Below are 27,897 nucleotides of genomic sequence, written 5' to 3'. Positions count from 1 at the left end.
AATAAAATAATGCTTACATTTTTATTTTTATTTTACCCATGATGACGTCACGACCGTCGTCAAACGTCGCGGGCGGGTCGCAATGACAGGCAAACAATTTTGATTTGCATACATTTTTATTTATCTTAAATCTCTTGTAGAAAAAAAACAAAAACAAATAGAGAAACATTCTCTTTTTTCCTTCAGTCAATCATCTTCCAACCTCCGGCATACATTTGCAAACATGTACAAAAAAACCTCATTCTGACTTTTTGTGAGGAAGGCTGTTGGAAAAATGTACAAAATTAACTTGGCCATGGATGCAAAAAAAAAATTTTTTTTTTCATTTTGAGGCCATCCAGTGGAGAAATACCCCTCCCTGATCCCTTATCGCTGTCTATACTGCATTTAAAACCAAAGAACGAGTCGTACCTGTCTGTCACCATGGCAACAAGTCCAAAAAAAAAGGCCAGAAAGCCAGTATTTTTTTTTCTGTTTTTCATATTTCTGTTTTTCATATTTCATATGACTGAACAAACATGTAGTCCACTCTGACACAATCCCCTCTGCTAATATTAATACCTTCTCGGAGCAAATTAAATACCTGCCCAAAAGTCAAAAGTCTGGCTTCAAAAACTGTATGAATGTGGCTCCACATACTCAGTGATGAAGATCGGGCATTGTCATGTTTGTGTTTACGACCAGCGACAGAAACATGGGCAGAAGAAAATAGATGTCCTGCATTATTTTAGGTTTTCACTAAAAATACAGTAGCAGCTTTCTTTCCGCCTTTTGCTGATATATTGTGATGTATATAAAGTATTTGGGCCACATCGAGAGGGGGGCATATAAACAAGACAAAATCCTAATTTACACGAAAAGGAATCAATTAGATAACTCGTAATATTTTGAGAAAATGTCAGAATGTAACAATGTTACACAGGAACAAGTCGTAGGACAACAGCATTACGTGCAATATTCATGTTATGTGGCAAAGTCGTAAAGTGACAGTAAAATTAATCATACATTACAAGTCGGAAATGATAAAAGTCATCAATTGAGGAGAACAGTCATTTGTGATATTACAGGAAGAACAATTGGAAATTTAACATGGAAAAAAGTCAACAAAGTGACATTAAAGACAAAATATTATGATACAAAAATTTACCAGAATGATATCAGAAGTTGAACATTAGAAGTAAAATCCTGTTCGGAGGATCAAGGTCGCCTTACAAGACGTTAATTTAACTTCTGTATTTCTTAAATCGTAATCCAAGTTGAAAAATGGTGAACAGTAATTTATAAATGTACACTTGTGACCTCCAAATTTAGTTTTTTCCTTTTTTTAAACCCATCTCCGACAATATTCCGACTACTTTTGCCATATGTCTTTTTCAGTAGTTTTGATTTTTTTTCTTGTAGTAACGCAGTGACTTTCCCGTTTTATATTACAGCTTTGATATTTTCATTACATATTGACTATTCTCAAAACATTTAGACTTTTTATGGCAATTTGATGAATTTTTCCGTGGAATGTTACAGCTGCATTTATTTTCTCAAATGACTTGTGGTCCTAATGCTCTCTTTATTGAATGGCACAAAAAAATATTTCCATCCAGATGAATCTTGAGTGCATTGTCCCAGTCCAACAACATCTCTTACAGTTTAGAACCACAGTCACGCACCCTTGTTAAACTTGGTCGATTATCTATGTGGTCATATAACATAAAAATAATTCCCATGTTTCTGTGCTGTTTGGTTTGTGATTTGTAATTGTGAAGTTAAAGTAAAGCTCTGCCATGTCATAATTTGAATTAAAAAAGACAACAGTGAGGTAGATGGATGGTTGAATGAAAAACAGAAAAACCTTCCCCCTTTCCCCAAAAGTATCAAAAAACCCTCCAAAATGTATCAAAACAAATAGAAAAAAGTCTCCAGCTATTTCTGTACAGTGATTTACACACAAAAAAACAACACAACTGGGCTGGTCAATATTTCTTCAATAAATCATACAAATAAATTAATTCAGCCTTTTACTTAGGGAGCAGAAGCATCTTTAGCATTATTAGCCATCTGTATACTGCCGCCATTTTGTAGGGTGATTTAACGATATTTTATTGTAGTGCAAGACTTGATGTCTTCATTAGCATTAGCTAGCTAGCCAGCTAAGTCAGCTGTCACATTTTGGATGCTAGCTGAAGAATAATTTTTAAAAAAGTGTAGTGTTTAAAAATATATATTAATGTCCATTTTGTGATGATTACCTGTACAATACTGAAAAAAAAAATAATTTTGGGAAGATTTGATTTTGTGTACCGCACTCAAAATACCATTTTGTCGCAGTATATTTATGACAGCTAGTTTGAAGACTAGCTCAGTAACTAGTTGAGCAGCTAGTTGAACGTGAGGCTAATACGGCCTATCAATGTAGTAACAGTTAGCAAGTGAGCTAGCACAGCGCCTATCTAAAAATAAGAATTATTAAAATTTGGAAAGAGTCGGGAACTCAAGGAGCAGCCAGCTTAGCAGCTAGTGTGACGGTTACACCAAAACAATTTAATTTAACTGGTGGTTGTTGACAAACTATTCATTTTTTTGTTTTGTAAAAATTGGAAATGAGGGGACCACATGGCAGCTTGTGCGACAGCTAGCTTAAAACGAGAGCGTACTAACATCATAACTAACATCCAACCATTTGGTGGCGAAAATTGAGTGCGGTGAAGAAGCGGGCATGTACAAATGTGTGTGAGTGTGTGACTTTTATATATATATCATCAAGAATTGTGTGTTTATTTTTATTGACAACAGGGCTAACAATCCTTAACAAATAAAGCCCAAAATGGCAGCACAAACCTGAGATTTACTTGGGACTCTTTTCAAAGAAAAAAAAATATGAGGCGTACTTCTTTGAAACCAGCTCAGTTACATTTAACAAAAAACAAAGAAACAAATTCAACCTGAAGGTCTCTTATATACTCATCAAGTCATATATATTTATAGAGAATCTATATTACAACCACAAGAGAAAATAAGGAATAGCAGCTTGTCTTTTCTTTTCTCTGTACAACATGAACATGGGGACCATATAAAAAAGTAGAAAAAGTCTCACCCAAACAGACAAAAAAAAGGCTGGCCTAAATGCTATTGAAAAACATTAAAAAAAAAAAAAAAAAAAAGCCTCAATAACACCACCGTGACTTAGTGTTTTGGCGTCGATTCGCAACAATTTGTGGCTCAGATTTGTAATGCCTAGACAACGTGGAGTCTCAAAATGGAAACTGCAATATCAAAATTATGTTTTGGTACGTTTGTTTTTCTCCATTATACAAATATTTTGACTTGGTAGGCTGTTGCGCCATTTTTCCTTGTTAACGTACCAACTACAAAATCTTTTTTTGTGGGTTTTTGTACCGTTTTTTTTATTTTTTATAACTGACGTACCATGTCGATTCACAGAAGATGATGATTTAATGTCAGACTTTGATGTCGACACAAAATGGAACATCGAAATCGGGACCACACCATTTTTTGTCAAGCTTACCCAAAAATGGACAAATTGAATGTTCTTGAACCCCCCCCGAAAACTATCGTCGCGTTATGAGGATTTTGTTTGTGTGTGTTTTGATATACAGTTGTGCTCATTGTTCGTACATCCAAGCATTTGCACCGTTTCGCTTTTAAAGACGTTTTTCCTCATTTTTCACGCTATTTCTTGTCGTTAACATAAATGCTCTTCAAAAACGACTGAAAGGAAAGTCATGGTTAGGTTATGAAATTTTTTTTTTTAGTGTTTCCGTGTTGATTCGCAGCACTCGGCAACGACGTGTGGCTCAGATTTTGATGTCAGTACAAAATGAATCATCAAAATAGAGACCAAAGTATCAAAATGTAGTTTCTTGTCGTTACCTCATCTACAGCACAAAGGTGGCGACGTGGAGGACCTCCCTCTGTAAGTGCTTCTTCTCCCCGTTAAGCATCCATAAAGCCTGCCCAAAAATGGACTGAAATTATGTTTCTACTAAAAAAAAAAAAAGACAGAAAAGTAAGATACTGTATATAAAACAAGCAACTCCCTCCAAGGTGTTTTTTCGGCAGCAAGGGGGCAGTGTTGCATCTGGTAGAACAAAAAAAAAAAAAGGTGACGTTACAGCAGGATAGGTTTGAGTCTTTGCTCCGTCCAATCAGCAGGCAGATGACTGAGGGAGGGGCATGGCACGCTGGTTTTTGCGCCCCCCGTTCATGTGGGCGTAGGGTGGCAGCTCGTCCAGGGTCGCCTGCATGGCGGCGACGGAGTCGCTCCCGTTGGGCGGCGCTCCCGCCCCCGACGATGACGTTGATGACGTCACCCCGTTAGCCGCTTGGTGCCCAACAGGCTCCTTGTCCGTGCAGGGCCGTGTGGGCGAGTCGGGGGTTAGCGTGGGCCCGGGCGGCGGGTGGGATCCGGGCGAGGAAGGCGTGTCCAAACGGACGTCATCCATGCTATCTGCGTGTTGCTGAGGCTGCGGCGGGGCCTGAGTGTCGGGCAGCCTGTTGTCGGCGCTGTAGAAGAAACTGACCTCACGGAAGGACGGCTCCAGCTCGTCCTTCACGCTGCCGATGATTTCCACAAAAGATGGACGCATCTTGGGGTTGTACTGCCAGCACATTCGCATCAGCTCAAACCTGCACACAATTACAAATTAGCTCGGAATAAAAATAAAGTCGGACGACAATGTTCTGTGAATCGACAACAAAAGTTTGGAAAGAATGGACTTACAGTAAGTCGGGGCAGTTTTGCGGTTTGTCCAACAGGCCTCCCTCCATGACAAAGCGCAGAACCTGCTCATTGGACAGACCCTGGTAGGGTTGCTCCGCCAGCGTGGCGATCTCCCACAACACCACCCCGAACGACCTAAACAGAGACAGATGTAGTTTTGAGGGCTTATGGGGGGGGGGGGGTGACGCTGAATGAATACAAAACTTGGACCTGGAGATAAAAACAGCTATTGACATCAAGATTTTATAAACTATCCAAGAAAATAATAAATAAAATAGAAGATCCAACATAAAGACAAGTACTGCACACTTACCAGACGTCGGAATTGGTGGTGAAGACGCCGTCCTTCAAAGACTCAGGTGACATCCACCGGACAGGAAGTAGACCCTTCCCGCCTTTACGGTAGTAGTCCGTCTCGTAGATGTCTCGGGTCATGCCGAAGTCTGCGGAAAAGGTACAAGCCGGCATGTGTCAATCGTTACCGAATTTTGGGAGATTGGGTCAACGAAATTCTTATCACTCCAGCATTGAAATTCTTCCAGGACATTCCTGACAAACCCTTACCTCCTATCTTGACGGTAAAGTCCTCAGCCACCATACAGTTGCGTGCCGCCAGGTCTCGGTGCACAAACTTGCCGGCGTTGAGGTATGCCATGCCATCCGCAATCTGGCCAGCCATTTGCAGCATTTTCTTCAGGGGGGGCAGGGACAAAGTGGACCACTGCTGTTGTAGGAAATGCAGAAAATATTTTGATATCCAATAAAAAAAAATATTTCTTTGCTGGCTGACTGAGTTCTTTTTGGTTGTCATTACCTCTTTCGGTCGGAGGGAGCGCAAGTAGCTCTTGAGGTCTCCCTGTGTCATCAGCTCCATGATGACCAGGGTGGGCTGGCCCTGAGACACCACCCCCAGGAGACGCACCTATCCAAAATGGAGGGTGAGCAAAAAGTGTATCTACGACATGAAATGTGTGAGTGCATACCACATGATGACAGTTGAACTCCTTCATGACAGAAGCCTCGTTGAGGAACTCGATGCGTTCCCTCATGCTAGCCGACTCGTTCACCGTCTTGATGGCCACCCGCGTCTCGGGTTCATCCTTCACCACGCCCTTGGCGATGCCTTCGTACACCATGCCGAAGGAGCCCTGGCCCAGCTCGCGGCTCAGGGAGATCTTCTCGCGTGCCACCTCCCACTCATCGGGCACATACACTGGGCGGAGGAGAAAAACGAGTAGCCTTCAACTGGTTGTCAAAGTGACCATTTTTAAGTAAGGACATTTTGTGAAGGTCCATTTTAGTTTGACTGCATCTGGTTAGACTGTACTCACTTTCAGCCGCACTGAAGTATTCAGGGTTGACCGACGCGTACAGAACTCCATTTCCAAGCCGATCATTGTTCCTAGCAGCAACGAAATGCGGATTAATCACATAGAATCCCAAATAGAAAATTAAAACTGTAATATTTCGGAGAAAAACAAAAATATTTGAGAGGCAGGGTGAGCATTGGCTCATTTGCAAACACAGGACCTCCCCTCAAAAGTTTGAATTGGAAATAAAACAATTTGTCTCCTTTAACAGTAAATTTTAGTCGTAAAACACAAATATTTATACCTCAATCTAAAAATCAGCAGAGGCAACACGAATCACAAAAATAAATGGTTTTTTTTAGTTTTTAATTCAGAAAAATAACCCAAATATTTTTTTTGTGCTACAAATGATAAAAAAAAATATGTGCGATATTTGCTTGTGTTGGACAGTGAAGATATTTACATGTAGATTAAAAAAATTATAATGGCGACATCATCACAGCAACGTACCTTTTCCTGCTCAGAGTGAAGAACACGGAGAACACGAAGCCGAGGAACAACACGATCGTGGGGGCGCATACGGCGACGTAGAGGAAATTATCAGGTTCTGATGGGTCAAGCACAACCAATATTTTAACTTACATATTGATAATTAATTAGGAGTGTGTTGCTGTGTGTGTCTTACGTTTGGCCACATAGAGATCGACCGGTTGGGTCCACGATCCGTTCCCAGCCAACGACGTCGCCCGGACCCTCAGCGAGTAGTTGCCCGGACCAAGGTTGGACAGGCGGATGCCGCGCTGTGTCCGATACAGCTGACCTGACACGCATTCGTGCTTCTCAGTCTGACACACACACACAAAGACACACACACACACAACCATTGGACCGTGAAGTACAGAGACAAGTACAGACATTTTTTCCAAGGTTGACCACAATCTGTGGATGCAGGAATATTTTTTTCCCCACATTATTTACTATTTACTAATTTTAGCCATGACACAATTTGGGTTAAAGCAAAGAAAGGTGCTGATGCAGCAAATATTTTTTTTTTGGACGTACCTCGGTGCCCAGCATGAACTTGATCTCGTACATGAGAATGAGGCCGTTAGGGTGGGTTGGCTCCGGCCAGCGCAGGAACACAGAGTCCTCGTTGCTGTCCCAGGACACAACGCCCGGAATGTCATCCGCCTTTTCTGGAAGGGAAACGGAAATAGACACTCGTTAAATAGAATTCTTTTTCAATGATACCCACAAATGTTTTCCACTAACCTGCCGGTTTGGTTCTGGAGAAAACAAACTCGGCGGCGCTGCAACGCTGCACCTGTCGATTGCAGGCGTGGACGTCGATGCGGTACACGGTGAACGGCTGTAAACCGAAGATCTGAAGTTCGCGTTCCGTCACCGCCTGTTCGGCAAACTCAAACTCTTGCTCCGCCGGCTCTGGGTCGGCGCCGCTGCCGTTGCCGGCGGCCTGCAGGGGGGAGACGGTGCTGGCGTTGGAGTGAGGCCAGTGCTGGCGTCGAGAGTGGGTGGCGTTGGCGATGCTGAAGAGATCTCTGCGGCGGCGATCGGGAGGTCTGAAAAAGAAGAATTGAAAGAACAAAGGTCAACATTCAACCCTGGAAAGGGAAAATTAGGGAGGAAAACTGCAGATTTTTTATTCTGTAAGGTGCACCACCCAAATTTGTCACCAGGGGGTGACAGTTTATTTCATTTTGACACTTTGATCATCTTTGCCTGGTGTGTTTGTTTTTATTGTGTGTGTCTGACGGAAACGGGGGTGCGCCATCTGTGTCGGTACACCAAAGGGACCGTGTGGGTTAAAACGTTTTGGAAAGACTGACCTAGAGGGGGGGAAAAGTAAGTTGGTTGTTTTCCATAAAAGCATCACAGGTCTGTTGTTGGTTATTTGCGAGCAGATGTCAGATGCACTGAGGTTTGTTGTTCGCTTTGAAACTATGTTGATCTCAAGTCATTCTGTGTGTGTGTGTGTGTGTGTGGGGGCTTGTGTTCCAGTGAGTCATCGAGTTGTTTTCAATGCCTTGCAGCCTCAGGGAAAGAAGGACAACTAGTGAGCAATTTTGTAAATAGAGTCACCAAAACAGCACCAGCCATTTTTGCGGCGACTCAACTTTGACCAAGAGACTTAAGGCGCATCCGGCTCCAAAAACAAAAGCAACATAATGCCATTGAAAAAAGTTGGCCACGAATCGACGTGGAAAAGTTTGTTTAAATAAGGCATGGGGAAGAAAAAAAAAAAAAAAAAGCCCACCTAGGAGTGAAGATGGAGTTATGCAGGAAGTTCTCAAAGACTTTCCGGTAGGAGGCGTCCGCGGCTTCTGCCTCCAGGTCCTCTACCGATTTGGGGCAAGGGCAGCAGGAGCCCTTCTCAGGACTGTCGGGGTCTGACTTTGTGGGCTTGGTGTCGTCCTCCTGGTCCCCCACCCCGACCGCCGCCATCCTTACAGGGATCTTTAAATCTGCAGAGGGAGAACTTGTTGTCATTCCGTTTCCAGCTTGAAGTTTCTAGCACTGCATAAGCACCTTTGGAGCAGTAGTTGTGCTGGTACAGTTCTCGGTCTTCAGCCTGTTGCTGCCATCGCACCAGGTAGTAGGTTTGATTGCCGTTGGGTGACACCGGGGGCAACCAGCGCACCACCAGCTGCGTGGAGGAATTGGAGTAGGCTCGCACGTCCTGAGGCATAGAGGGCGCTAGAGAGACAAAACAAGTGCTCAAGTGTATTGCAAAAGCCAAATTCATATTTCAATTTCATATTTACCTGAGGGGCTGGTGCGGATGTAGACCACTTTGCTCTTCGCACTGGGAATCTGCTTGTCATCCACCATGAGCGTGATGGCCTTGACGAAGATGGCGTACTGCGTCCAAGGCTTCAGGCTGGACAGCAGCACGCCGGGGTCGATGTCCTTCTCCTGGTGCAGCTCCACATCCACCATGTTCCAGCTGTTGGACCCGCAGCCGTCCTGACCCTCAAACTCGGTGATGTTCTGGTACGGCCTGCGGGAAGAGAGATGGGGGTCGTCAATAATGAGCATACCGTAGTGAGTGATCATCAGGAGAAATCAGCTGAGATCAGAAGAAGGGAGGACGTACGCTTCTTTGTAGTAGACGATAAAGCTGATGAGGTCTCGGTAGTCTCGGGGGCGGTAGCGCTGCCAGGTCAGCTTGATCCTGGTGCTGCTGGTGGTGTTGGACTTGAACTTCAGGATGGTGCTTTCGCCTGAGGGTGCAAAAGACAGTTCTGGCATCAAAAGGAGTTCTTGAGTTGACCTTAAAAGTCAAGAGACTTCAGGGGTTCTTGATGATGCGTTTTTTTCCCCCCACTGCAGCTGAGTTTCGCTCTACTCAGCATCCATTTGAAGAGTAGAAGAGGAAACGAGATGAAAAGCAACACAATTGAACACATCTGTCGGACCGCCGCCATTAAAGCAGCGCTATCCAGATATTAAAATAAATGACAGTAACATTAGCTGAGAATTAGGGACGGAAATAGAAGATTTATCTTCCACTACTTCCATAAACACTATTTAAGTAATGATATTTAAATTTGAAATGGTAAAAACTCTCAGATCATTGATCGCTGTTTCATCGCAAACTGTGAAGGGAGTCGAAATCAAAATAATGTCTGCTCTTAATGGAAAAAAAATTAAACTGAACATCACGCAGTGGAAAGTGCCAAACTAAGCTAGCAGCAAACCCAACGAAAACAGGAAATATTTGGACGGCTTTGGAGCGTACAGCTGGCTCGGTCGCCGTTGTTTCGGTAGTCGCTCTCGTCGAAGCGCCCCGGAACGCCCGTCTGCTCCCACATCTTCTGGATCTCCGACACGCATAGTTTGGGGTTGGCCCGGAAGAACAGCTTCCCGCTCCGGATGGTGAGGTTGTGCTGCTTCCAGTCCCACAGGTACTGCAGCTGCTGGTTGTCAAATGCCGAGAAGGCGTACATGCTAGAAGGGGGCCGTAGAAAAAAAGTCAATTCAATTTGACTTGGAAACTTTTATGTCCGTTGTTACGTACTTAAAAAGATTTTAGGCCAGGATACCTCAGGTGCTCAAAAGTATTTGGACTAATAAAAGTTCTAAGTGACTGAGCATATGCAATGAGCTAGGCTAGATCTTGCAATCCTTTAAATGTGACTTTTTTATGATGAAGAAGGAATTAAAGTGGACAAATGCACACGAAGGTGGATATTTACACTTTTGAGAACCGCGACACCTTCTGTGATGCGCTTTTGCCGCAGACAAATAAAATCATGTGGCAACTTTGCAGCGTTCTTGCTCATTACCAGACATTCCGATACGGTTTGTCATCATTAATCACGGAGGGATGAAGAGAAAATAAGATCTGAGGAGAATTGGGGGGGGCGATGTGGCTTTTTATGATTCGCTGGGTACCACCCAGACATACAGGAATGACTGCAATGTGGCGCCTTGGGACAGCAAGACTCTTGTGAACTCAAGGAGAAACAAGCGGAGGACGTTTTCCTGAACCGTTTTAGCTGTTATACATTTTAATCTTTAACCTTTTAGATCCAATCGAGGATAGTAATCCATTTAGTTGAACACAATTAATTGACTTTTATCTCTCCTAAGTATTTAGCCCCATTGGACCCTAAAACTATAAAACATTATGATGGTAAAATCACAGCTGTAAACTTAAAAAAAAAAAAAAATGCATCTTCTTACTCATCCAGGAGTTCCTCGCCGTCGATGTATCGGAGGCTACGCAGAAAGGCTAGCGAGCTGAGCGTGTGCGAGTGTCGTATACGCACGTAGCCCGTCACCCTCTGGATCAAACCCGTGGAGCTCTCCAACTCGGCCACCATGTTGTCTGTAAAGACAATGTCCCAAAAAACATTTCATTTCGAACATCATCAGACTTTCTTCGTCTGTGTATTTATAGTTTGAAGTCCAGGAAATGACACGGTCCTCAGACTTTCCAAGGTCCTGGTCTAGACGCCATGTGACATCAGCGCGGATTGTAAAAAGTGTTTTGCTCGCAAATGTTTGGACTACTACCTCAGAGCCACCGAGCTACAACTCGGTGCTCCTTTTAAGGTTTTGGAACGGTGAGACATGTTTCTTTATGTTTGACAAATGTCATGGAGTGGAAAAGTGCGGCGTACTCACGGCCTCGGCGGATATTGATGTGAAGGTTGCCTTTGATAACCGTACAGCCTTTCAGGGATTGCGCGGCATCCATGGAGTCGATGACCTTCTCCTCGCAGACTTTATCGCACAGACCGTCGCAGGCCGTGCAGGACATGCTGAAGACAAAGTCTTGATTCACCAAATATTTCGAGAGCTATGACGAGAATGGAGCGAAGCAAGGTTGTCGTGTGCTAATGCTAAAATCTGGCCTTATGCTGATTTTGGTATTTGCTGATGAATAGATAAAAAATGAGTAAGCGCAAAACATATTTTCGGAAAAATAAATGAATTGATGTAACTAATAATAAACTGCTTGTACTCTCGCATATAAATGCTAGGTGGGCTAGGCTAGGCTAAGCATGGTAGACTCACCTGTTGGGGGCGGTCCGCGTATACCCAACGGGGCATTCGGACATGCACTCGCCCTCGTGAATGACGAAGCTGTCGAAGTCCGGCAGGTGGACTCTGGAGCAGAGCTCGGCGTTGACGCAGCGCCAACCCTCGAACTTGTAGGTGCCGGGCGGACAGTCGGCCACGCAGCGCCCCTGGTGGTAGTAGTGCACGCAGGCGGCGCAGGAGCTGTCGCTGGCGGCCACGGTGCAGCTGCCCAGGCATTGCGCGTGGCAACACTCGCCGCTCGCTGTGCACGCTCGCCGCCCGCACTTCCCTGGGCACTCTGATGGCAAAACACAGAAAGAAAAATTACAAATAAAAAAAAAAAAGGGAGCACTTTTGGACAAGAAAACGACAAGCTTCCCTGTTGAGCATACAAATTGCTCAATCTACTAGGAGGGGGGGGTTAGGCGGGTCCACCCATGTTCCAAAGTGAGGACAAGTAATGAATAATAAACATGATTTAAAGTCTCTGGGAGACGTTAACGTAGTCGCAGTTTGAATTGAGGAGCACAAGTTCCAAAAAGATCAGTGGAGATGATGATGTCATCCGCTTGCGTTATCCATGTAGGGGGTTTCACTGTTTAAACAGGCCACATCGTGAAGTCATGGGAAATGATGTTCTGTTTAAATGATGTTGATTGATATGATGACGCACATGCCGCTTTCCAACCCTCACTAGCGCTGGGAGTGTTTTATTGAACTTTAAAAAATATTCAGTTTAGATCCTTGGGGAGCGGGACATCATTTTGAGGATTTTTGAAAACATAAATTTCGCTGAAGACTCGTAAAAGAGGCTGGACATGTCAATCAGAGCAAGAAGTCAGTGAGCCGTGATTGAAAGGAAATAAGAAGGTGAGCATTTTTTTTTGTAGCCATCAGATCTCGGGCTAAAGTCCAAATTTCGAATTTTTCTGGGCAGGTCATGCAATCAATAGATGCCAAATGAAATAAATTTAGATGTCAACACAACAAGGAATGACTATTCCTTAACATAAAAAAAAAAAAAAAAACTATATGAAGCCGCAAAGCCACCGCTGGACCTGCAGTCTTTCCGATTTAACGAGGAGGCTTCATCAGTTAATGACCAAGAGGTGACCTTCACCGGTCCACCAATCAGAATCTCCCAAACTGTGTGGTCCCATCAGCCATTCAGCGGGCTGTTTTTGTGGTCGCGCGTCTCTCTCTGGCACACAATGTTCCTCCTCTCCCCCCGCCCACCCTTCCTTACGCCTCCTTGAGAAACCCTGTGACCTTACGGTAAGTTAAAAAAAAAAAACCAAAAAATGGTGACAAACAGCTGGGGTAAGGAAAAGGGCGGGAACCTGCTGCAAGTCGGAGACATAATGGATACCAGTCTTTTGTGCTAACGTCTTGCAGGGCTGCTGCGCCCCAGGAAGAAATAAGGGATGGGAGAAGGTGGAGAGAAGGAGGGTAGAGGAGGAAAGTCGTTACACATGGCGCGGGGCTTGCCTCCAAAAACGCTGTGGGTGGGACTGCCAGTAGGGGGAGTCGGCAAGTTTTTCTCATCATGAAAACAGGGTCAAACAGTCACCTTCTTGGTAATCTTAAAATTTTTATGCAATTCATTCATTCTAATAGTCACAAATTTAACATTAAGTGTTGTTTAAAATAAAATAAGAGGGCTCGCCATTGAATGAAACATTCTCCTAATTGTTATATAAGAATATATACAACACTAAAGACACTAAAATGAAGTCAGCCTTTGATTTTGATTTTTTTTAACCACTTTTTCATGCCGGAACAGATTTTCTGTTAAGACTCCCTGTGTGTTTATTTATATTATGATAAATTCTGATTGGAAAAATGCAGAGCATCAATACGAGCTGGATTCAATTTGGAGTTCCTGTGATTTGTTTTTGTTGAACTTTTTGTGGGTTGGTGCAAATTTTGATGAAAAAAAAAATCAATCAAGCTAATCAGTTTTAGAATAAAAGGGATGCAACAACAAAATAGTTTTCCGATCCACCGGCCAAAACATCACTGCTGCATGACTGCCAGTGTGTTCACCTTTTGCCATTCATTTGTGGGAGAGCGGTGTTGATCAAAAAGGATTCACAAATGCCTGCCCGGCGGGAAAGTATTCCGGGAACTCCACATCGGTCGGCGGCCAAACAGCAAGAATCTTTCTGGTCCGTTGCATCCAAATTAAGCTATTGTCGCTGCCCCCCAAATGTACGGCGAAAACAAGCAGACTTTTGGTCGTCGTCGATGGTGGTCTGTGTCTTCCTAATTTGTTCATGTTTGGTTCCCATCTGACGCTGGTCTCCTGTTTGAGGCAGAGATCAACGCACCTGCCCTGATTAGAACGCAACACGAGATCATCCGTGTGGTCACTACTAATTACGTCCTGATCCGATATTCTGCATCGTATCGGCTTTCGATCTGGCTATTTTGTGAGTATCATATCGAATGGGAAGCCAAAAAAAAAATCTTGATGGTGACCTCACTGGTGTTGTTTACCATTGACCGCGTTGCCCAGGTGACAAACACTAACGGCAAACAGGCCATCGGGGAGCTTCCTGTCTGACTTTGTAATTATCAGTTACCGTCCCCTTTTCCCCGAGGGAGGACCGAATCGTAACAGCCAAGTGTGGAAAACCGACAATAAGTTCAAATTTAGATTTATAAATATCCAAAGTAATCGAAAAGTGGAGAGAAACACTTTTGGGTTGGTGTTAATAAAAGCAAAGATCAGGTCCAACAAACTTCGCCACTTCTGACCGAGTCCAAAGTCATTGAACACCACCGCTTGGTTCTGTTGACATCCGGAACTGTTCCTTGGCTGCAGTTCAAATCCTAATTAATGGTGATGGTTGTCAAGAGAATTTAGGAGAGCTTTCACAACTTTGAGCTCTCCGGAGCTCGGTCTCATTCAAAAATAAATGGGCCCATTTGGTTGTCTTGTCCTATTAGTAACACTTTCCACCAATACCCTCCATTGTCTCGAGCAGATCGGTCCTGTGTAAATATTTTATCGAGGACTTCAACAGCATCTGTAAATAATGTCCACTGCGCTGCTTTTTGTTTTTATCTTTTGCTATCTTGATGCTTGATAGCTTCTGGCAGGTCAAACACAAACACTTAACAACGTGCTACGTCTTTACTGTCATTTTTATTGCTCGGAGCACTTTGGCGCCACCGTCTCATGAATGTGACCCGGCTCGGCCGGGTCGGTCAAGACGAGAGTCGTTAATTCGCTTTAAATGGAGATGGGCGTTCCGATGATGATCGTTAGCAGACACGCCGCTAGCGTCTCGAAACGCTGAGCTGTCACACAAACTGTCCGATGCTAACAGAGCCGGCTTTGTGCGAGACTGGAAAACAGTAATATGTGGGTACATTGTGTTTTCTGTCCATTGCCGAGCTGTTGCGGTGTTTATGGAGTCTGCGCCGGCGCTGTTTATTTTCCCAAATTTGCTTGATTACTGGAACGCTCAGAGAAGCAAGGGGGCATGTGTGGAGATGTCCTGAACAGACCTTGAGGATTTGGACTTGGTTTAGTTATTACGCTCGCTGTTGATTGGAGAGAACGACTTCTGCGAGTAAAAAAAATGTACGTCTTACGAGCGAATAATGAAAATAATAATGAAAGCGTCGATAAATGAGCCTTCGAACGATCTTCTGTTGAATGGTGGATCCTCGTAACAATTAAATCTGAATCTGCGAAAAAGTGACCATCATCAAACGGGATTAAATAGTGGCGGGGTTGGCTGAGACGATAAAAACCAAAAACACCTGATGGACTCCCTCTCTCCTTCCTCCGCATTTGGGTCGCCTACAGCGAGGAGGGCCTCCCACAGAAGGTCTGTTGTCTAAAGGCTTCTTCCGGATAATTACAGTCAAAAGGAAACAGATGTGAAGCGCTCCTCGGACTTGAGGTTCTATTTTGTGATGGTCATTTGAGTCGTACCGGGGGGGGGGGGATTGCGGAGATGCCTTCGATAAGACGTCTTTAGTGGCTTCAGGGGTGGTCTTCGATTCTAAAAATGTAAACATGCGGGTCAAGTGCGGAGCTACAATGAAGAGCATTTTTTTGATTTGGCCATTAGACTTGACATGTGCCGTCATTTCCTTAGTTTTGTCGGCTAAATCTTCCCGTGTAATTCCTTGTAGCCAAAGCATGGGAGGTGGCGAAGAGAACCGATTCGGCTCGGGCTCGCCTAAACAGAGCCGGCGGTTCACCTTGTGAAGCGTGTTTGGAAAACACATTTGTCAGATCAGCTGACGCCGCTGGATAAGCGCGAGACAAAAGACATTCCTGGCATCCCCCAACTGACTCCCCTGGAAGAGACATGACAAATAAAAAGTGTTGTTGCCCATCCCGAAGCTGACGACGATCTTTTCGAGGACCCCGTCGCACCATCCAGATAGTCCTTAATGTTTTGGGGTGGAACATAATCGGAAGATACTCAAGTGGAACAGGATTAAGGAAAATGGCTGAAGGCAGTTTGCACTTGCACGCAACATATTAGTTAGTCTAGTTAACTATTCAAATGCCGAAAATTCAAGATGAAATTGAATTACAATTTTTATTGACCCATCATCTATATGAGACAACTAAATCCAAAATGGCCGAGGCACATTCGATTGGATTCTCACTCACTCAATTGCTTTTTTTGGTGTTGATATGTTAAAGTAGACTGAACAATCCCTGGAATTTAATGGGAAGGACAGGGGGAACTGGCATCTAAGATTCCCATAAGGCCACGGCAGACTTTTCTGGCAACCTTAAAAGTCGTGCTCATGTGCGACTTATCACAACTAGACTCCAAGGCCTGCTTGGAGCCCAGCCAGTCGACCTCGCCGGCTCCGATTAAGTCTACAACTCCGACTAGCACAAAATGTACAAACGTAATCAATATCTGGAAATGTCAGAAATGCTAAATTATACTTGTCTATCACTTTGGAAAAGTAAAACACATATTTCGTCTACAATGAAACAAGCTCAACTAGCTTTAAAACACGATTAACCAACAACCAAGTCATGAAATCAAAATGGCTCAACCGAATTATCCAGCCTGATTAAAAGTCGACTTTTCCGATTTCACGTCGCGCAAACAACTGTGCTTTAAGCGGAAGCCACATTGAGTCGCCGCTGCATATTTTCTTTGTTGGATATTTTGTGCAACCGCAGAACAGAAAGGGGGGGGCCTGGTAGCAAAACAAACTTTAACCATACCTCCGACAAGACACTCGAGCCAGTCAGAGCTCATCACAATCAGACGGTGTTTCGCGGATCCCAATCAAAGGCCGCGTAATTACAGTGGCCCCGTCGCCACAACCAAACCAGTAATGTTCTCTTTCAGGCATTCCACAGATGGGTGTGACTGTTCAATTAAAGTAGCCATGAATGTCCCTGCTTTACACAGCCGACCCTGTCATTACCAGGCCAATCAGCCTCTGCGAACAGGTCGCCGGGATGTGGACTTAAAATACTATGACAATACACTTGGCGTTATTTTTAGATGTTGTTTTAAAGCTCTAACAACTTTGCGGACAAAGACGAAAACACACAGCCGCTTTTGCTGACAATCAAACATCATTGCGTACTTGCCTTCCTTGTTAAATCACAAATTAGCTGTGGCTAATCCTTTTTTTCCCTGGGTTCAGGGACTACACCCAACCTTGATGAACTCCAGACCTCTTCATTCACAAAATCCCTTCAAAAAAAAGTGATGCCCGTCAGTCAATTGCTACAGATTTCGGACAAACGGAGAAAACATGGAAGGGTGGTGGTGAACCTTCCCAGGAGTGGCCAGCCGGCGGAAATTAGCCCAAGAGCATAGCCATGACTCATCTAGGAGGTCACAAAGGAACCCTGGACAACATCTAAAGATCTGTCGGCCTCCTTCGCCTCAGTCAGTTTTCCTGATTTGACTATAAGGAAAAGAGTGAGCAAAAAAATGACATCCGTGGCAGAGTTCCAAACTGGAAACCGCTACTGACCAAAGAGAGCTTAAAGGCTCGTAGTATGAACTCAGTGACGTACAGAGAGGAACTGACTATGTTAAAAATATGAACTCAAAATAGAATAAAAGCCAGCATTTTCATTTTGACCTTAATTGAAACATTGCAACATTTTCGATGTCGTGTTCTGGACACCTGGAACGGATTAACGACATTTCCATTCATTACAATGGCGAATGCCGATTCGATCAAACGCGGTCAAGGCAAGGAACGAATTAAAATTCAATGTATCATTAAATATGTCAATGTCTTCGAGGGTCACAGAAGACAAGAATCACTTTGATGGTTAGTATTGTTCCCGTCCGGTATCCAATGTGAAAACCAAGTTATGATGTTTCAGCATAGCCCTACTCGGATTACAAATAAATAACAAGGACGGCGCCAAACAACAAGCCCAAAAGAGCAACCCTGACATGCAAACGGCGGTAAATGAAGCTAATCGCAGGCTGTGCAACAAGCAGAGTCCTCTGTTTTTATGTGTATTCCCTGTGGGTTGAGGTTAAAAATACAAAACTAAAAAGAAAAGAAAAAAAAATCCCTTTCCCGTAAATCCCAGAGGACTTTCTTTGTACTTTAATGATGTGCTTTCATCTCCTCCTGAGATACAAAACACTGAAAAAGAAAAAAAAAGAAAAAAACCTCCCGTACTTTTCGGGAGGTGTTTACCCCGCATGTCGTGAGATGGGAACCTGACGAAACGTTTGTAACGTGAGAAAAGACACCGAGACAAATAGGGGACGTAAACACAGAAGAATGTCGCCTTTGCCACAAAATAAAAGTGGGAAAAAAAAAAGATCCCCTGGAGCGCAAACATACTTTGAAGCCCTGTTTCTTTTTTTATCCATGTCATACTTTTATGAATGAGTCCACGTTAAGATAAACAACACTTGTGCTTTTATGGAGCTGATGAATGGACAACCTAGTCCGGAAATAGAAAGGACTGAGGTGCTTTCAGACAAGAGAGCTCAGATAAGAACATGAAAGCAAACATGGCCTCTCATGATACGTTTTATCGATATCGCATGACCACCCATTTCGTCTTCATCTCTATCTACTCGATGTACTCCTCTTACACAGTGCCCCCTAGAGGTACTACATGACTCAACTGTATTTATAGAGCACTTAATCATGCCTGTGAGTCACATAAAGATCAAACATAATTAGTACTAATTACTATATTTACTAAACTATATTGACTATATTATTATAATATCTATATTGCCACGCTAGCAACCGTCGTCATCGGCTAACAACAACTAAACTAACAAAATGACACACCAAAAACAAACAAACTAGTTAAAAGACAAACAGTAATGAATAAACTAAAAAAATGTGTGAATGGAACGCTAACCAATGCGCTAACTAACCAAGTCGCACACGCACAAACACATTAACGAACAAAAAAACCTGAAAACAAACAAACAAAATGGCCTAATTACAGTCGCCATCACATGGCCCATGATTGCACCCAGGCGGTCTTTGAACTTTTCAAGTTATGTCGGCCATGAAAATAAAAAAAGAATGACATCAGAGTACAAACGGGGGCTTTCATGGTGTCCAATTAGACACAGCGCACGAGCAGGTATCCCCCACCAGACAACTTCAGACTCCACAGCCTCCATATTAGACTTGTTTTTTCTGGTCTTCTTCTTTCCTGCTGGCTCATTTGCCGTACTAGCAGACTCCCTCTGGAGCCCGGCAGACAGTGTCTTCACGGGGTCCTGCTCCACTTCCGTTCCGTTTGGCCCACTTCGCAGTCGAGCGACTAGCAAACAAATACCGCCGCGGCAGCGGGTAGTATCGCCGGGCGCCGAGATGGCGCCTAAACACCTGCTGATTATTTGGACTCACAAAGAATCAAATATTCAACGATAATCCCTCTCTTTGGCTTCCTTCCCCGCTGGCTGCCTTTCAGACAAACATCACGCGCCGCAGACTCAACAGACAAACAAAATCAAATTTATCAGGCACCTTCCTGTTAAGCTTGACCTCTTTGTGTCTGGGTTATAGTACCGGGAGGATGTGTTGACAAAATATTGTGACAAACTCAAGCCCGAGTCTACAAACTACCAACCCGGAGGTCAATTTTGACAACGCACGATTGTTTTCCATAGAATTCCGAAGCTCAAGTTCATGCATGGGGCGCTCCGCATTTGCATCCTATGCAAACCTGAGCCTGCTCTGCGACTCTGGCGTTGTCACATGAGCGAAAACATCAACATGCTGAGTCCGCGAGCGAGGCAACTGGTCACCAGGGAAACACTTGAGACACACACACACACACACACACACACACACACATCTGCTCGACAAGTCATTGCAAACGCCGCAGTCATAAAAATGAAAGGGGATGTTCATGTGGAAGGTGACACTGACGAATAAAACTAACGAACGTGTGGCCCAAAAAAAAAAAAAAAAAAACGTGCAAGTGGACTAATAAATTAGAAGAAAATAGCTCATTAACCAACGGACTACCCAAACAAATACGCCAAAGGGCTAACCAACAAGGTGAATACTAATCAGACTATCAAATAAGCTAACAAATGCGCTAACGGGCTAACAACCACACTATATTAACGATGCTGTAAATGCTTGAGCTAGACAAACAGAGACATCCACAGTCGCAAAACGTCTGCTGATAGCCGAGAGCCAAATCCTACAAAGAGAAACCGAGAGGAACTGTTCGCGTCGAGGTGTTTCATTAAAAGCATTTTACTGGAGCGGCTGAGAACAATCGTGGGCCCATTACTGGTTTGACAGTTTAGCATGGTTTTAAGAAGTCAACGTTTAAATAACCTCCAATACTGACTGTCACTGTAATAATTTTCTTTTTTTTACGAGGGGAATTCTAAGCCGGGAACAATATGATTAGCTGCTTGCGGAGTTGAATAAACCACCTGTTTGACGTCAATTTCTTCCTCGTAACATATTTTTGCCCTTTCGGCGAGCAGAGAGGGGAGGGGGTGAGCACTTACGCACGCAGGACAAGGAAGAGGGAAGGAGCAAGATGAAAGCGTGACACCGTTGCCAGTTTTGTTCATTGTGCATTGTCCTGAAAAATGGTGCCAGCTGGCACGGGTTAGCTCCAAGATTTATCTATTTATTTTAACTTAACTAGGTACACATTTCTTGAATCTCCTCGACTAAATATTTGATGTTTTGTTGAAAATCAAAACAGATCATACCATCAGAACACCAAGAGGTCCATCTTACCTTTCTGGCAGTGGTTGGAGTTCCAGCAGCGGTAGTTATAGTTGTTGTTAAACATGGTCTTGCGGCACTGCGGGTTGTTCTCCATGATGCCCGGGCAGACGTCGCTGCACTCTTTGGACTGCTTGTTTCCGGCGATGAAGTTGTTGAACTCGGCGTCCATGATGAGCGACCAGTCCACCGAGTCCAGGTAGCACAGCTCCGGGTTCTTCTCAATACGGATGGCGCCGCGGGTGATGTTGCGCAAGCTGTACAGGCCGATGTCCTTCAAGCTGGTCATCTCGAAGATGACCAAGGCGTAGTTGTAGAAGAGGTTGCGGCCGCGGATCACGGCCAGGTTGGGGAACAGCGTGCTCAGGCTGTCCAGGCCGGAGACCCGGAAGAGCAGCAGGTAGTCGGTGATCACAGTCAAATTGGGGAAGCTGAGCGAGCGGAAGATCTCTTGGTTGTTGTTCTTGTCGCCGATGAGGAGGATCTGCAAGTAGCCCTCCACCACCGTGCAGTTCTCCAGACGGCGGAATTCGCTGATGTCGTTGCCGATGTCGATGCTTGGCCCGCAAACTGGAGAAATTTTGGAAAAGAACATAAATTAATGGTGGATTTTGATATAACAAACCAGCACATGGACTACCAAACCAATCAACTAACAAGTGAAATAACTACTAAGTAAATAAAAGTCTAACCTATAAACTAACTTACTAGAAAACTAGGCTAAAAATAAAAAAAAATCTAAAAAAAATATATAGTAAATTCAATTTTCTTCCAAATAACACACATTAAAAAAAAAAACTGTTATTGCACGCTCTACTATTTATTTACATTCTTCAAAATATAAATGACTTAACCTAACCCAAAAAAAACAATGAAGTTCATTCCTCAACTGCAACGCTATTTATAATGCCAGTCTTATCCAATACATTTCCCAAATATTGACAGTACACTTGGCCCGTGGACTTGTTGACAGAACATGTTTGCCAGGCGTGACAAAATAAATACGACGGTCAGGTTCAATTGGAACGCTGGCTGGAAAAGTGCGGCTCTGCCTTCAGCTTATTGTTTCCCGTCAGCGTCCACCTCCAATCACGCTTGCTCTGTTGATTTACCGACCCCGGCTCGTTAAGATGTCAACAAGGCGCTACATCAAAAGAAACGGCAAATCAAAACACTTGTGGAACAAAAGGAGGAGGACAGATTCGGGATTTTGCAACGTTATTCACGTAACGAGTTGTTGCTTAAGACTAGCTCGCGAAAAACATGCTAATACTCGCATTTGCTACACGAACGGGCCTGTTTGATTTTAAATGTTTATTAATCCTCTTTGGTGTTTTGATTCTACCAGAACGGAAGACAAGCTGGTTCAAAAGTCAACAAAAAGTCGGGTACGGGTTTACGGATCGACGCCCTCATATTTTGCCCAGGTGTGATAACTGATGGAGCGTTTTTTTTTCTTCGTCGGCCCACAGAAACACAACCGGTAAAAACTTAAGTCATGAAGAACCACTTCTCGAACAACTTGTCTTTGTGACAGTGAGCCCGTATCGGTCGAGGGTAAATATGGGAGTGATTATAAGATGAGGTGATGCCAAGAAAGCATGATCTTTTCTTCTTCTAACATGTTGGACAGGAAGACAAAACGTTCCCTCACGACCGGAGGCGGGAACACGTTTTGTTTGAAAAGAACACACCGAACCTTCCTGCTGGCAACTCGCTCCGTTTCTGAGCCGGTCGACACGCTTTCGTAAATTATTTTACTGGAAAAGATCCACACGGCGTTTTGATAATTCTTTACAGCCCGACCAAATGTTTGCTATTGTGGCAAATTGATGAGTGGACCTCTTCGATGGACGTTGTGTTTTTTTCGTCTTGGAAGGCAAACACAAAGTAATTCATGGTCTGAATTAATTTGGAGAATCGAAAATTTTAATTTTCCACCGTGTTGTACTTCTGGAACATGTTCATGTCTGCCTCACAGTTCTGCGGTTGGTGGTTTGACTCTCGAGTTTGCATTCTGATTATTTATACGGTTTTTTTCCGGATACTCCACATTGTCGAAACACGTACGACAGGTTCACTGAAGAGTAAAAATGAATGTCCATATGACAATCTGAAGATTCGGGAACCCTAAGTTCTCTCTCCGTTCACACGATTCCACCGCCGTCCTGTAGTAGGAGCACAAGAGCACGTTTTGTCGAGCTGAAAAAACCGACGCAGACAAAGCGACCGCTTTCAACCCCTAAACAGACGAGTGACTTCAATGTGAAAAAAAAAAACTTAAGTGACGCCAGGCCTGGTGACTCACAGCATGCCCTGCTCCAAATGTTCTTAATGTGTACGCTCTTTGTTTGCATATGTTCTTTAAATTAGGACCGACTGGCTTTGCGCATCAAGACGAAGAGGCTGGAAGCTTTTTTTTTTTTCCCTTCCTGCTTCAAACAAAAGCCGCTGAGGGTTTAGATTTTCTCTTTAGTGTGCTATTATTAAAAAAAAACTTTAAAGTGCTAGTTTGACAGCGATGTCTCTCTATAATCAACTTGTCAGCGGATCTTATCAACAACCCGCATACCTGTTCAGACAAAACTCGCACCCGGATGTGTGTGAAACGGCGCGAGGATATTCCCAATGTGGTGTATACATGAAATATTTGGATTTCAATCAGGTTTTTAATCCCCCCCCATAAAAAATGTGTCTATGTAAACAGTGTTATGTTATGTCACCGTAGCCGCGTCTTTCACGGGAACTGCTCCCAGTCGCGTTAGATGGGGGTGAAAACCACTGAAGGGGTTTTTCGGCGGCCCGATCAGTCCCCGTCCAGCTGAGTACACAAGCTTATCTAGTCAGCCTTCATCACATATTTACTCCTGATAACCTTCTCCTCGCCACCGATTGTCCGGGGCCAATCTAGAGGAAATCCACAAGGATGCACTCCGACGACATTTAGCGATAGGACCCTTGAAGATTTTTTAAATCCCAATTTAAAACAGTTGCTATTAATGTCTGAAAATATTTCATAGAAATACGCAAAGCACTCTTGGCGGTTTTGGGAGACTCTCACGGAAATGAGGCCGTTTTGAGGGAACGAGTCAAGCTTTTGTTATCGTGACGCCTCGGGGCAGCGAGATTTGTTGAGCCTTAAATGTGAACCGCAAAGCCTTCAAAGACAGTAAAATCTTTGGAAATTTATCGATTAATCCACGACGAATCGATTGTCAAACCAACTGATGATTATTTGTGTTTTTAGTATCCAACTCCAGTCATCTGAACATCTCACCCAGAAAGCATCAAAGGGCCGGAGTTAAGTGACTGTGAAGTAAGCGGAGCCATTTAAATCAGAAAGAGCCGAGTATCTGAGGCCAACGTTTTGGTGTCACGATTTTCTGAGAACACTGCCAGTAGTCAAGTGTCACTTCTCTTAGTGGTTTTATTTTGGTAAGTTTCTACCCCGTGTTTTTGTTCCCATTGGAGCTTCTCAGACGTACTTTACGGAGTTTACATTTATGTAGTCAAGTCAAGTCAAGTCAAGTCAAGTTTATTTGTATAGCCCTAAATCACAAACAGTCTCAAAGGGCTTCACATAGCCAAAAGACTACAATGCTTAATTAAAGTAGTGTTGCCGTGTTTTCAACACATTAAAACAAGTCGACCTCTGTCTACACTTGAATAGTTATCGAAAATGCGCCCGCTGAGATTCAAAATGTTTGATGAAGTCGACACTGTGGAATGAATCGTTCCAGATATAATTGATCCCTCCGGCTCACCGTACAAAGCTTTCCGCTCATTGGTGCAAGAATAAAACACAGGATAGTGACAACAGGGTGAGAAGTCGGGTTTGTCCTGTGACGGCTAGTGGCGAAAAGACGTAAACGCACCTTCTCACAAGCTCCTCACTCTTTCCAATCAACAGAACTCAGTCTGTTTTGCGTGTGAATGTACTTTGGCTTGTTCTATTTTAAACGCCCCCCCTCCATACCCGGTTCAACCCCGCCAGCCTGCCCCTTCCCACAGTGCCTCTGAGAGCGAGTGGGATGAGGCCCCGGTTCGCAGTATGGATGGCAACGTGAAGTATTTCCGTCTGTATCAAAACAAGCGCCTTGTAATTGATTAGCTCATTGATTGGTCACATTTGACTATCGCCCCTTAATGGTTTTGTGTGTAAGACATCAAAGTAGCAGGGCGGGGGGGTTAGGGTTAGGGATGGGGGTGTTGTAAACAGAACCGAAGAAAGTATCGAGTGGTGACTAACGGGGGAAAGTCATGATCGTAAAAGGGGTCGGACAGCAAGACTTTGTGACCATAATAGGGGGCAACTGGAAAGGGGTAAATCTCAGGAAGTCACAATGTTCGAGACTACTTTGATACCGGTACCGAATTCTTGAGTAGAGACCGATACCGCTTGTATTTTGATATATAAAATCTCCCGATACTGATAGCTGATATCGGTACTTGCCCATTTCTAGTCACAAGAATGAAAGGTGGTAAAGCGAAAATTTCTAACCGCAATAAAGGGGTGATAGCAGAAAATGGCGAAAGTCAAAGCATTCAAATCTATTTTGATCTATTTAACTGATCTTTTTGTTTTTTTTAATTTTAGCACTTTACGCTAGAGCTTTGGCGCTCCAAAAAAAAAAAAGAAGCTACAATCCTATTTTCCATTGGACAGTGAGAACATATAAAAGCAGTGTCACTTTTGGTTGAATATTTGTTTACAGCATGTTGTCGCCACTTGAAGAACGGAACTTTTGGCGTTTCAATTCTCTACCTGTTCATTTCTACACTTTTTTTTTTCCCCCTTGCCATGGTCGGTCTGCTGTGGCGCTGCATTTACGGATACCTTCCACGTTTTTGTGGATGCCGCTTCAACCACACAGTGAGTCAGAATCAACAGAGTGGTTTTCATCCGCAGCCTGACTGACTTTCTCCATTGAGTCACTGGCCAGGCCGCTCATTTCAAACTTCGCAGGGCGCATGTATGGGAAGCCATATGTGTCGGCATGGATTCCTTTCATTTCCCATCATTTCCTCGGGATGGGTTCCCCCAGTTTTTATTAAATTACATATTTTCAGTGTTTAACATCTTAATGCAAATGGCAATTAACTTATTTTTAAAATTGTACGAGGCTGACTTGAGACATTATTTTTACATCCAATGCCAGTGACTCCCTAAATATTGGGTACCCAAAATGAATTAAAGGACACTTTTTTGGATTGCCAAAAAGTTTTTTTTTTTTATCCTAAACTCTTTCACTACTTTTTAAATGTGCATGACAGATTTAATTATTTTCCAAAGTAGGATTTTTTTCAAATTTAGGTTTCCACAAATACGGGTCTAGTGGACCTCAGTGATTAAATTTTTTACCCTAATTTTATTTATTTTTAAGTTTTTTATGCAAAAGCACCCTTTGCACCATAAAACAACAAAGTGTGCAGTTAATTTATTTACGTCAAACTTTTTGGTGCTGTCTTGAAATTGTGCATTGGAAAAAAAATTACGGTTTAATTAAAAAAATGACCAAAAAAAACATATTTTGCAAGCTTTTTTCGACAGACATCTTGTTTAGAAGCGCGTGGTCCTTCGTGCAGTAGAGGTGATGAAAAATTGTGCACCGCCTCCAGCATTTGAGCTACCATGTTTTCAGTGGGACATATTCATCAAAAATAAACCGTATAAGTTAAAAGCAATTAAATCAGATTAGTCATTTCTATTCCTATACTTGAGGTTTCTTCAAACTTTAGAGACCCCAACACGAGTTACAAAGGTCACTTCAAAGTTGTCGTTTAACTTAGTCTTTGATATTCTTTTTTTAATCGTATACAATGAAAATAAATGAGCTCACAAATCATTAAAGCGCGCCTCTCGATATTGACACGATCACATATAAGAACCCCAAAAGACATCAAATGACATCATTATTGACATCATTGGAAAAACGTGACTGGGATAAAACCACAACAGTCGCCGGTGCACCGTCTCGCGATTCGGAAGGTGGACTAGAGCCCAGACTGGCCTTTTAAAAACCATCCCGCTTCTTGCGTTTTGTTTAAATCGTTATGTGAGATGTTTCTACCAATATGTGTGTAAAAAATAAGGAGTTTGGACTTACTCTCTGTTACGGCGGGTCGGAGTGAGGACAACACGGCCAGCATCAGACCCCAAAACAAGGTCAAGCGGCTCCTATCCATTCGAGCCCTCATTCCGGGGACGTAAATCCTCCGCCGAAAACCTGCGAATAAATACGCCCGTCGAGTTGGAGGGTGAGGGGGCGTCCGTGTAAAACCCACTCCGGGTTATTTCTGGGCGACTCGTGAAAGGGGAGAAATGAAAGCCTTTAGAAAATCTTCAGCCAGCGCCTTTTAGCCGTTAGCTGGCTAATGGAGCTAATGGGCTAGCAGCCACGCGCTTGCTCGCAGAATCCCGCTCGAAAATCTGTGGTTCAATACTCGCCCCGGTGTAAATCCGTTAAGGAGCCGCTTAAACGCCGGTAAAAGGTACGGCGCGTAGGTGAGGGGGGCGGAACGGAGACGGTTAAACGGGGAGCGGCGGGGATTCCTCTGTAAGCCGCATCTTCACGCTCCATGTCGTGGTGGTGTGTGGGGGGGTAAACGCATAAAGTCCCGTTACTGGTGAAGGTGGTATGATCAGGAATCAAATCTTCCCTAGAAAGCTTGGATTACATGTCCCCAAAAAACAGTTCTGTGGCGTGAAAAAGGCAGTTTTCTTTTATATATTTAAAAAAAAAGCATCCGAATATCCCGTGTTTTCCCCCTTTTTCTCTTTTTTAGGAGACCGCAGTCTCCCTCTCCTCCTTCCTCCTCCCCCTCCTCCTTCAGCCGCTCATTATGCACGGACTCACCGCGTTGTTGTTGTGGTTGCAATTCATCCTCTCGTGCGTTTATATCGCCAGGCCGCGGCTGATATATGCGTTTCAACGTCCTTTGACACTCCCTCGGGTGTGGGTGGGCCTAAATAACGACCCTCAATCGGTAGACAGTGGGTTAGAGCGTCGCCAGACGAGATTAAACGCGGCGCAGGTACACGGAGTGTCTCCTTGCCTCGCTTCGGTCCGCAGTCTGCCTGTAAACACAAGCGCC

General features: G+C 43.8%; 1 protein-coding gene across 1 annotated transcript; it reads right to left on the bottom strand.

The window, feature by feature from the left end:
* Positions 1–97: 97 nt before the first annotated feature.
* Positions 98–27,897, bottom strand: igf1rb (insulin-like growth factor 1b receptor). Its single transcript, XM_088370199.1, has 22 exons — positions 27,660–27,897; positions 26,910–27,029; positions 20,815–21,372; positions 11,590–11,893; positions 11,197–11,333; positions 10,753–10,897; positions 9,806–10,014; positions 9,161–9,287; positions 8,829–9,064; positions 8,593–8,760; positions 8,321–8,528; positions 7,318–7,625; positions 7,108–7,241; positions 6,731–6,890; positions 6,556–6,652; positions 6,067–6,137; positions 5,719–5,948; positions 5,550–5,657; positions 5,300–5,459; positions 5,049–5,178; positions 4,736–4,870; positions 98–4,641 (listed from the first exon to the last, which is right to left on the bottom strand). Exons 2-22 carry the CDS (start codon positions 26,998–27,000, stop codon positions 4,161–4,163), a joined length of 4,197 nt encoding a protein of 1,398 aa, XP_088226325.1. The 5' UTR covers positions 27,001–27,029; positions 27,660–27,897; the 3' UTR covers positions 98–4,160.

The sequence above is a fragment of the Syngnathus floridae genome, chromosome 3 (genome assembly GCF_059516105.1).
Source record: "Syngnathus floridae isolate MCC-2025c chromosome 3, RoL_Sflo_1.0, whole genome shotgun sequence".
Taxonomy (NCBI): domain Eukaryota; kingdom Metazoa; phylum Chordata; class Actinopteri; order Syngnathiformes; family Syngnathidae; genus Syngnathus; species Syngnathus floridae.
Note: the sequence above shows the minus strand (reverse complement) of the source record. Positions and strands in the feature narration are given on the sequence as shown.